Source organism: Pelophylax lessonae, assembly GCF_965119305.1.
Source record: "Pelophylax lessonae genome assembly, chromosome: 8".
In the NCBI taxonomy this organism is placed as follows: Eukaryota; Metazoa; Chordata; class Amphibia; order Anura; family Ranidae; genus Pelophylax; species Pelophylax lessonae.
Genome location: NC_138775.1, coordinates 42,335,131 through 42,346,627, shown reverse-complemented (window position 1 = coordinate 42,346,627; position 11,497 = coordinate 42,335,131). Strand labels below are relative to the sequence as shown.

The following is an 11,497-nucleotide window of genomic DNA, read 5'->3' as shown; positions in this document are numbered from 1 at the left end:
TAAAAACCACATGTTTGATTTAGGATAGAATGGGGAACAGTTACAATTTTTCTCATTTAAAATTATGTAAGTGACCTCATTAAAAAGATTTTTTCTGCACTACCCACCCTGTGACTCCTGTGGGGGGTTGTCACTAGAACAAGAAGTCCCAGACAGTAACGAATATCCAAAAGAGGTTTTTTTTTGTCCATGTCCTCATTGTAAGGATTAATCTTTCAGTTCCTGACAAAGATTCCCAGCTACCCCTGTCACCCCCATCGATAGTATAAAAAAGCAGCTTTGACAGAAGTTGGACTTTAGGAGCTGAATACCTAACTAGCAATATGGAGTCAAAGCCTAGTTGGTGCATGCTGGAGTTCGGCAGCAGCATGGTACTGTGTTAGCCATGTAATAAATTTAAAGCTGCAGATTTTGTTTAAATGACCTTGTGGAACAGATTTGCTAAGGAGTAGTGGTTGGTGAATACGGTGAATCTGTGTTCATTTCAATCATCCAATCATGTGTAATCAAAAATCCTCTTTTATTTAACGTTTTTCACACATAATTGGGTAATTAATGGGGATATACATTAGCTTTAACTTATTCACTAAGAAAAGTGACCATCATTTATTCCTTTAGTAATATAAATTTAATGAGTAATTACCGAATTCCAAGTTCACTTAGTGAACACATCCCCTGTGTGAAACTATATTCGTTGTGTCGCTTGCATGTTTAGTTTTAGAACTACCAAACTGTCCGTGTTTTCTTAAAGTATATCCAAAGCCAGCATTTTTTATTATTTTGGATAGAGTGGGAAATGGTTAGATCTCTAAGGGCCCATTGACACCTATAAGTTGCAATGAGTTACAATAACCGGTTACTGCAATGCATTGGCACCACTCAATGCACTAAGTGTGTTGCAGTGGGCTTATAAGGGAAATACTGCGCTATTCCCATACAACATTGTACTTAGAAGCAGCAACTCCCCTGTGAGATACACACAGTACCAATTACAATCCCATTTAGAGTTGAACTAAGTCCCAGTAAAGAAAATGTGGAAATGAATGTAAAGATTTTATGCTATGGCGAGCCGAGTTTGTCTCTTTTGGGGATCTTCCGTAAACTAGTCTTCTTGAGGGTGGATTTCTTTACTTCAACATAAAGTTCCCCTGGATGGATGGAGGCCCTGGCTGGCCTTTGAGCCGCAAGCGATACTGGTCTTCTAGAATAGGAGGTCCTTGCAAGCTGGTAAGCAAGCACTCTTTAAGGTGGAGGTTTTCACTAAGGATTTTGCACTTTTTTGGTGATGGATGGTGTGCATTCCGTTTGAAGGACTTTGTTTCATCCCAACTTGGACTTTTCATTTTATTTATTTTACTTTAATTTACATTTATTTTTACATTTTCTTTATTGGGACTTAGCTCAACTCTTTATGGGATTGCTGTGGTGGGCTGCATTGGAAAAAAGGTGCATGTCAAATTTGTGGTCCCTTCTGGTGCTTTGGCATTCATTTGAATGGGCTGCCTCAATGCAACACACGCTAATTTACAACATATCACACGTTAACCCACAGGCATTAAGACAAGACCCCAGGACAGGACCTAATATTCATTATTACCACCTATTACTTAATGTTTAGATCTCTCTTCACTTGCTGACCTGTCAACATAGCAAATAGTGAGAACAAGTGACATTATTCAAAAATGTGTCCTCTATTTCTGTTCTGGTGGCAATTCAAAATTTTGGATTTTTCCATCATTTTCATTCCTAGTGACAAAGTTTCTTAAGATAAACAAGTTTTAATCTTTCTAATAGGGAACTAGACAACCCCCTTACTACTCCATTCACAATTAAAAAAGAAAATGTCACAAGTAAGGACATCTAGGCTGAAATGAGTTGACCTTTTGCTGGCTGTATTTTACTGCTGTACTGAATAAAGCTGAATTTTTACTGCCATGTACTGTTGTGCCGATGCTTTCTGTGGATCAAGTGTCTTCAAGGCTTCAACAACCTGTTTCTGATCACCGGTACTTTAGTCATTGAAGATTTTGGGGAGGTAGTAGCATTGCATTGTGTATCTAATAAAAAAGAAAAATGGGGCTTTAGATGTACTTTAAGACAATTGTAACAGTTGCCTGTGGTCCACACAAACTCTGCTACCAACCTGAGTATACTACGTGAAAATATATATCTTTTTGACATGGCCATTCCTATGATAGGTGATTGGGGCATAGTTGAAAACTACTCCTATTATGTCTCATAGATAAAACTGGTCGATAATAGATTGTAGACATTGAAAATGCTGATGGATAGAAAAACGTGTGTTGGGATGGTAAAGTGAAGCAGCGTGATGAGAGATAGTCAGTTTAGTTCAGTGATAACAAATTTCCGAGATTTCCATTGCAAGTTCCAAGCATTCACCTGACTCCTGGCAAATATCAAATAGGCCGCAGTCACAGTCACAGTTACAGTTGCAGTCAGAGTTAGCTTGCTCCTCGTCGGAGGTGTGGTAGTACCGATGGGATGGGCAGCATAAGCTGGTCACCATATTCTCACACGTTCTTGGTAACATAAGTAGGAAATCGCAGAAGTGGCAGAATAGGCAGGCCAAGATAAGAGAGGCACATTCACCTGTAGGGGGATAGCACAAGTTTTAGGCAACATCAGTTTTGAAAGAAGACTCCATCCACATTTAACCCATTTTCTCTATAAACTCCCTCTTACACATCATTGTTTTAATGTAAGATTCATTTACAGAGAATTTTCTGGTGCGACTAGGGTCAGTTGTCATATCAGGAATTAAATTTCACAGAGCATTCCTTTCAAACTTCTATACGTGTGGGCAAGTACAATAACAGTTTAAGTAGAATTAAAGCCTAAACTTTTTTCTTTTCATTTTGAATAAAGTAAAGCTGGCCATACACAGAGAGAAGTTCATCTGGTTACCCACACATAGGTTTGCGCAGCATGTTGCATTAGGGTGTGCACCCCGAAGCTCAAACACACATGCGTATGTGTGTCTACATATACAGTATATGACTCCGACACATTGCCGATGCAGTGAAAGAGAAGTGCGTAAGCAGAGTCCAAAGGTGGGAGACTGTTCCCATCTCATCACCTGCACACAGAGTGATAAAGCACACGAGATCCGCACGCCTATGCACCTACATGATGCTGAATCCCCCTTACAGAAAAATTGACAGGTAAAACCGGGAACAGGCTGGCCAGGGACCTCAAAGATCTATGTGATTGCTGCAGCTTCTAAAACACGCTATAAAAAGCTCACAGTGTCAAAGCAACATAAGCTATTACAGTTTAGGAGAGGAGCCTGTCCAACAGTGCAGGACTTAAGGCAGAGTGGAGATTAGCTTTAAAGTAAACGTGTGATTTGTCCATGTATGGCAAAGCAACAGGTTTATTTTAATGCCCCTTCCCCAGCATCTTATACTTACCTTTATAGTTTCTTTACTGAGGCTGCCCAGAGCAAAGAGAGTAAGTTTGCGTTTTTACTCCTTCCGAAAGCCCATAACAAAGTCATCACTTTCTTGCAGGACTTTCTTGCATGGATTCATAAAACATCGTTCTTGCCAAACCAATCTATTAACCTTCTACGATGAAGTGAGCTGCCACCTAGATAAAGGTAAGCCTGTGGATGTGGTGTATCTGGATTTTGCAAAGGCCTTTGACACCGTTCCCCACAAACGCTTACTGTACAGGAATGTAGGTATGGACCGTAGGGGGAGTACCTGGATAAAGAACTGGCTCCAGGGGAGAGTCCAGAGGGTGGTGATTAATGGGGAGTAGTCAGATTGGGCGGGTGTGGAAAGTGGGGTCCCCCAAGGTTCTGTCCAGGGACCAATCCTGTTTAATTTATTTATAAATGATCTAGAGGAGGGGATATCTAGCACAATCTCTGTATTTGCGGATGATACTAAACTAGGCATGCCAATATCTTCTATGCAGGATGTGGAAACTTTACGAGCAGACCTGAACAAAATAACGGAGTGGGCAACTACATGGCAGATGAGGTTTAATGTTGAAAAATGTAAAGTAATGCACTTGGGTGTCAGAAACATGAAAGCAAGCTACTCACTAGGGGGAAAGCCTCTGGGTGAATCTAAGATGGAAAAGGATCTGGGGGTCCTAGTGGACAACAGGCTTGGCAGTGGCATGCAATGCCAAGCCGCTGCAAGCAAAGCCAACAGAATACTGGCATGTATAAAAAAGGGGATTCACTCCAGAAATAAAGAGATTATTCTCCCACTCTACAAGACTCTGGTCCGGCCACATCTGGAGTATGCTGTCCAGTTCTGGGCACCGGTCCTCAGAAAGGATGTGCTGGAACTGGAGAGAGTCCAGAGAAGGGCAACAAAAATAATTAGGGGAATGGAGGACATCAGCTATGAGGAAAGGCTACAATCACTGAACTTATTCTCTCTGGAGAAGAGACGATTGAGGGGGGGATATGATATCAATGTACAAATACTGTACTGGTGACCCTAGTATAAGGAACAAACTTTTTAGAGAAAGGGAATACAATAAGACACGTGGCCACTCACTAAAACTAGAGGAAAAATGGTTTAACCTTAAAATACTTGAGGGGTTCTTCACTGTCAGAGCAGTAAGGATGTGGTATTCACTTCCACAGTCAGTCGTATCAGCAGGGAGCATCGATAGTTTCAAAAAACTATTAGATGGGCACTTTAAAGACCACAACATACAGGGGTATACAATGTACGGTTAACAGCAAACTCGCACACGCATCATAGGTGGAACTGGATGGACTGATGTCTTTTTTCAGCCTCACAAACTATGCAGATAGATTCTCAGATAATTGATTTATTCTACACCAGCAAAAACCATAAGCGAAGTATGACACCAACAATTAACTTTGCGATACACACATCATAGGTTGAACTGGATGGACTGGTGTCTTTTTTCAACCTCACTAACTATGTAACTATGATACCCAGAGGAGAACTGGGAAGCTTTGGTCTGTGGGGCAAACACAACAAACTGGCTTTTTAGTAAAAAGCACAGATTTTTGTGAGCTGACATATATTACAATAAAAATGCGTACCATGGTGTTGGTAGGCTTAATAAAAGGAGGGCTATTCGAATTCATCAGCTTCCTGTGCAGCTTTTGGTGTCATATGACTTCTCAGAGCCGCAAAGGAAGTTTGATGATGGAAGACTTCCCTCTCTGAACCAGGACATCCGTTGGGGATTCCTCAATGGAGTCTCTGAGATACATAAACCTTATAGGTGGATTATCTTCAGCAGAGTTGGCCCTAACAACTCAACATATAAACATTGGGAATGGCATTCTCTGTAGACCAGTAATTGAGTTATGTTGCTCAGTATAAACATGTGCCCGGCTGAGCATTAGTTTATTTTTTGCACTATTTGATGCAGCATTGGCATTGGTGCTGGATGCAGCATTGGCTTGCACTGTTAAGTAATGATGGGTCTTTAAAACTAAACTATGCTGGCATGACAAAGCATTCCCATAGTACAATGGTTTACTCATAAAGGTCAATTTGCACAGCATTGTAGGCTCTGTTTAGCTGACTGAAAACTGAGAATTGGGATGTCTAATAAGGGAGAAGTTTCTGCTCTGACTGTCATTTTGTGTTTAAATTTTAGATTGAGCTTTTTAGGTCTGTAAACAATGGGTTTTTAACAGCAGGTGGTAATATACATTTGCACCAGAGCTTAATAAATGAGGGGAAGCAGTACTGACTTCCATCATCCAATCATGTGTAAGAAAAAATGCTTTTTTTAAATTTCCTTGCATGTGATTGGGTATTCTTTACAAATTGAAGCTTCACCTCATTTACTAAGCAGAGTGTAACCGCACTTGTAAAGTGCTCAGTCTACTTGCCTTTAGTAAATCAAGCCCAGGGAGTACCGAAAAAGGAATTAAATGCTGTTTCCACTTTTTCCCTCCAAGTGAGATGGTTAAGGGTGCATGGACTAGTTAGAACCCTAGCAATGCCCCTGGAGGGTCTCAGGTAATGAAAGGCTCCACTTTTTCATATTGGCCGCTCTTGCATGATGAGGAAAGGAGCTAAGAGTGTTAATTAGTAAGAGTTTATGATTTCAGTAATTCTGGTTAGTATTCTGCATTTTAATTGGACCAAAAGTCGTCATTAGTCTGTATCACTACAGGCTCCCCAGAGAAAAAAAAAAAAGCAATCTGAAACCAGTCTCAGCATCCTACAGAATTTTTTGGGGACAGGACCTTCCAACAAAGCATAGTGTTTTAATCATAACTTTGCAGCATGCAAATTGTAAAGATGCTTTTAAATCCCCATCAGGCACCAAGAACCATCTTAATGGATGCTGCACATTCTATGAAGTTTGCATATGTGGGCCGCTTTTCATGTTTTAAGAGTGCAGGAGCGCCTAAATAATTTATCATGACAATTAGGCCTCTTTGCATTTCTCTATCTGCTACAAAAATAAGTTCACCACAAAGTATGCAAAAAGAGCCTCGCCTCTAGTTCCCTCTGCCTGCTTTAAAATGCACAACAAATGCTAGCAAATATCCTGCAGTTTTGAAAGACTAGACCATAGCTTTACATTCTGATAACAGAAGTCCATAGAAATGTATAGCTATTAGAGATGTGAAAGATGGAAACATTTGTTTTGTTTTGGATTTGTTTGTTAAGTTAAATTTTGGTTTGTCATATTTGTTATGTTAGAATGATTCTTTTTTGGAGTTTGTTTCATATATTCCGATTCATTTCGTATATTCTGATTGTGTTAGTATATTAGTTATTTTTAAATCGATTCACATTTTAAAGGGTGGCTTTGCTTGTTCTATTCTAATCTAATCTAGTGAATTTTTTCTATTCTATTATTTTCTATTCTTATCATCATCTTATTTCACTTTAACCACTTTACCACCGGAGGATTTTGCTGTCTTCCGTCCAGGCCACTTTTTGCAATTCGGCGCTGTGCGACTTTAACTGACAATTGCGCGGTCATGCGACGCCGTACCCAAACGAAATTTACGTCCTTTTTTTCCCACAAACAGAGCTTTCTTTTGGTGGTATTTGATCACCTGTGCGATTTTTACTTTTTGCGCTATAAACAAAAAAAGAGCGTTTATTTTGAAAAAATAACAATATTTTTCACATTTTTTTATATGAAATTCCCCCCCCCCCCAAAAAAAATGTAAAAATCAAATTTTTTTAAAATTTTTGGCCAATTTGTTTTCTGCTACCTATGTTTGGTAAAAAAAAATCACGATAAGCGTATTTTGATTGGTTTGCGCAAAAGTTATTGCGTTTACTAACTACGGGAAAGATTTCTGTCATTTTTGGTGTTTTTTTTTAATGTGTAATGGCGGCGATTTGCGATTTTTTTTGCGGGACTGCGACATTGCGGCGGACAGATCGGACCCTTGACTGACATTTTTGACACTTTTGGGGGTACCAGTGACATTACTGCAGTAATCAGTGCTATATATATGCACTGTTACTGTAAAAATGACACTGGCAGTGAAGGGGTTAATTTTATTGGAGAGGGAGGGGTTAATGTATGCCTGGTGCTTACTGACGTGTAGGGGGGGAGGTGACTTTGTGAGTCATGGACAGATCGGATGTCCAGCTATGCTGAACACTCCGATCTGTCACTCCCTGTCACTATGGAGATCCGCCCGCTGTGTTTACACACAGCGGGCGGATCTCCAGACTCGATCCCCGATGATCGGGTAAGAGCAGCGGCGATCGCAGCTGCTCCTCCCCTGGCCCGACTCCCGCTGTGAATGAAAACAGCGGGAGCGCGCCTCCGGCAGCGCACGAGCGCCGCCTACAGGGGGAGGAGTCCAGCGACGTAGGTCTACGTCGCTGGATGGTATCGTGGCAAAGTGCCGCAGTAGCCTCCATGTGAGCGGAGGTAATGTGGTTATTAAGATTGTTTTTTTTGTCTCATGTACACTAGAAGTTTTTACAGCTGCTCGTAAATTTTTCTGGCATTTTTTTCTACTGCCTCTAAACTCCCCTGCGTGTTAGCCTACAGTATGGGTCCATGCACACACAGGCTTTTACCCGCGTTTGGTGGCAGGAGAGTTTAGAAGCAGAAAAAAAATATCTACTGCCAGTGCATCCAGGAGCAGCAGAGCTTTGGTAGAAAAAATGATTGATGCTGCTAAATGCATTTAAACCTTTAGGTGTTTATTCATTTCAATAGCCAAAATAAACAAAATTTTGGCCAATAAAATAAATAAACGCTCCAAACACTTTACTGTATTTATTGCAATGTTTCCATTTCACATATAGTGCATTTTTTATAACAAAGAAAAATGTTAAAGTGATACCAAAGTCTCAGTTTATTCTTACCTGCTCTATGCAGTTGGTTTTGCACAGAGTGGCCCGGGTCCTCCTCTACTTGGGTCCCTTGTCTGTGCTCCAGGCTCCTCCCCCCTGTTGAGTGCCCCCACAGCAAGCAGCTTGCTATGGGGCACCCGAGCTGAGCGACAGCTCCCTGTGTCCATTCAGACAAAGAGCCGTGACCACACCCCGTCCCTCTCTCTCTCTTGATTGGCTGACTGACTTTAATTGACAGCAGTGGGAGCCAGTCGTGCCACGCTGCTGTCTCAGCAAACGAGGAAGGGAGCCAAGCAGCTGAGAAACTCCTGCAACACGGATAGAGAGTGGGCTCAGGTAAGTATTAGGGGGTTGATGCACACAGAAGTTTTTTTTATCATAATGCATAGAATGTATTAAGATAGAAAAACCTTTTGCCTTTACAGAAAAACTAAATGGATCAGAATTAATTTAGATCACTGGTTTTGTCATTATGGTATTTTGGATGCTTCAGACATTATAAAGGGTCAGAATGAAACAAATGAATTTGTTGTTTCCTTATAGTTTATTTCTGATTTGTTGAAATTCATTACCATTGTGATTTAGAGATTAGGATACATCCAAATCTCCAAATAGCAAATATTTTGTCTAAATTTCAATTCATAATGAAATGGATTGCCCATGTCTACTCCCAGGGGCAAGAGGCCTTAGGAAACCAAATTCTACTGAGTTCAGCTATTTTCTTACCCCATATTTATAATCATATCCAAATATACCTTCATTATCAGTCTGGTGGGCAGAATTCTGTTTTTTCTGTTTTGCTTCCTTATAAGAGAGGATTTGGCTGCATTCTTCACTGGATGGGTAAGGGACAAGGCGCATGTTCTTCTCGTGGTTGGTCTCCTGGAAAGATTCATCCCCCGTGTCTGGACTTGGTGGTGGCTTGTGTTTCTGGGAGAGCTTCTCTTTACTCTTCTTAGATAACTTTTCGTTGGTCTTGTCTTCTCTGCTGCTGCTCTCAAGGTTCTTTTCTGCAACAAAAAGCTGTGAGAGGTCAAATCAGCTACAATCTATGTGTGCCAGTAAAGCATGGTTCACTTACATTTGTAAAAGAAGAAGAATTGTAAATATTTCTTCTTCCAGCATACCAATTCCATGAATATTGTCTGCAAGCTTTTTTGTAAAGTGGTTGTAAACCTCAGACATAAAACATGAACAAAGCATTTCCTTCTATATGGTGTACTTGCCTCTATCCAAAGCACTGAGTGTGACTTCTGTCTGGTACCTTGTTCCTGTTATCTGCTTAAAGTGATACTAAAGTCTCCTTTTTTTTCTCTTTAAAAATACCAAACATGTTATACTTACCTGCTCTGTGCAATTGGTTTTGCATAGAGCAGCCCAGATTCTCCACCTCTCGGGTCTCTCATCGGCTCTCTTGGCCCCTCCCTCCTGTCGAGTTCCCCCACTGCAAGCAGCTTGCTATGGGGGCACCCAAGCCAAGCCGCAGCTCTGTGTGTCCACTCAGACACTGGATTGCAATTCGGCCCTGCCCCCTCTCTCTCCTGATTGGCTAACTGACTTTGATTGACAACGGGAGCCAATGATGCCATTGTTGTATCTCAGCAAATGAGGAGGGAGAGTCCTGGACAACCGAGGCACTTTTGCAACATCACTGGATGGAGATGGGGCTCAGGTAAGTATTAGGGGGGGGGGGGGGTGAGGGGGGCTGCTGCACACAGAAGGTTTTTATCCTAATGCATAGAATGCATTAGGATTTAAAAAAAAAAAAAACTTTTGCCTTTACAACCACTTTAAATAATTTCTGACAGCTTTTCCCAATACCAAAAGATAAAAAGGTAACAGGGAGGAGAGCTCCAGCACACAGCCTGTGACTGGTATCCTCAGCTCTGCATGTTTTCTAAGTTTTGTAGGGGGGGGGGGGGGTGTCCGTTTCCTCTTGCCAGGGCTCAGAGCTCCCCTCACTGCTGAGATCTGCACTTTGGAACTTCAGATTTTCACCCCCTGCTGCTAGAACAGAGAAAAAATCATTTGATCTGTGTGTTTTTAGAATAATCTAAAAGAAATGGCTGCAGATAAGTGGGACAATGTATGCAAAAGGATCTGTTTCATTTCTGTGTAATACCCAAGGCTAGTCACTTCACTGGGTATCTGTGAGGGTTTTTCAAAGGAGACCTTGTATGAGATAAGTTTTTTTCATTGTTTGCTAAGTGCATGCATGTAATGTAAAATACTATGGCATTGTTATACTTACAGCTTTTTATTACCTCTCACTTAAATTACAGTACTCCTCCTGACTTCATCTGCTTTTCCATCTAGAGAGACGGTGCCATCATTAAATGTCACCATCTACTTCCTGAGCTCACAAATGACTCAGTCATGTAAATTCTGGTGCCTGAGCAATTCCTTACATAGTTTGTGAGGTTGAAAAAAGACATTAGTCCATCCAGTTCAACCTATGATGTGTGTGTGTGTTTGCTGTTAACCGTACATTGTATACCCCTGTATGTTGTGGTCTTTAAGGTGCCCATCTAATAGTTTTTTGAAACTATCGATGCTCCCTGCTGGTACGACTGCTTGTAAAAGAGAATTACACATCCTTACTGCTCTTACAGTGAAGAACCCCCTACGTATTTTACGGTTAAACCGCCATTCCTCTAGTTTTATTGAGTGGTCACGTGTCTTCTTGTATTCCCTTTCTCTGAATAGTTTGTTCCTTATGCTAGGGTTGCCAGTACAGCATTTGTACATTGATATCATATCTCAAGCGTCTCTCCTCCAGATAGAATAAGTTCATTGCTTGTAGTCTTTCCTCATAGCTGATGTCCTCCATTCCCCTAATTATTTTTGTTGCCCTTCTCTGGACTCTCTCCAGTACCAGCACATCCTTCCTGAGGTCCGGTGCCCAGAACTGGACAGCATACTCAAGATGTGGCCGGACCAGAGTCTTGTAGAGTGGGAGAATAATCTCTTTTTTTCTGGAGTGAATCCGCTTTTTTATACATCCCAGTATTCTGTTGGCTTTGCTTGCGGCGGCTTGGCATTGCATGCCATTGCCGAGCCTGTTGTCCACTAGTACCCCCAGGTCCTTTTCCATCTTAGATTTACCCAGAGGTTTCCCCCCCTAGTGAGTAGCTTGCTTTTGTATTTCTGACGCCCAAGTGCATTACTTTACATTTTTCAAC

General features: G+C 41.2%; 1 protein-coding gene across 1 annotated transcript; it reads right to left on the bottom strand.

Moving 5' to 3' along the window:
• Positions 1-2,350: 2,350 nt before the first annotated feature.
• Positions 2,351-9,305, bottom strand: MDFIC2 (MyoD family inhibitor domain containing 2; the record flags this gene model as incomplete). Its single annotated transcript, XM_082265550.1, has 2 exons — positions 9,071-9,305; positions 2,351-2,610 (listed from the first exon to the last, which is right to left on the bottom strand). The coding sequence occupies exons 1-2, from the start codon at positions 9,174-9,176 to the stop codon at positions 2,351-2,353; spliced, it is 366 nt and encodes a 121-aa protein (XP_082121676.1). The 5' UTR covers positions 9,177-9,305.
• Between the last annotated feature and the right edge of the window lie 2,192 nt (positions 9,306-11,497).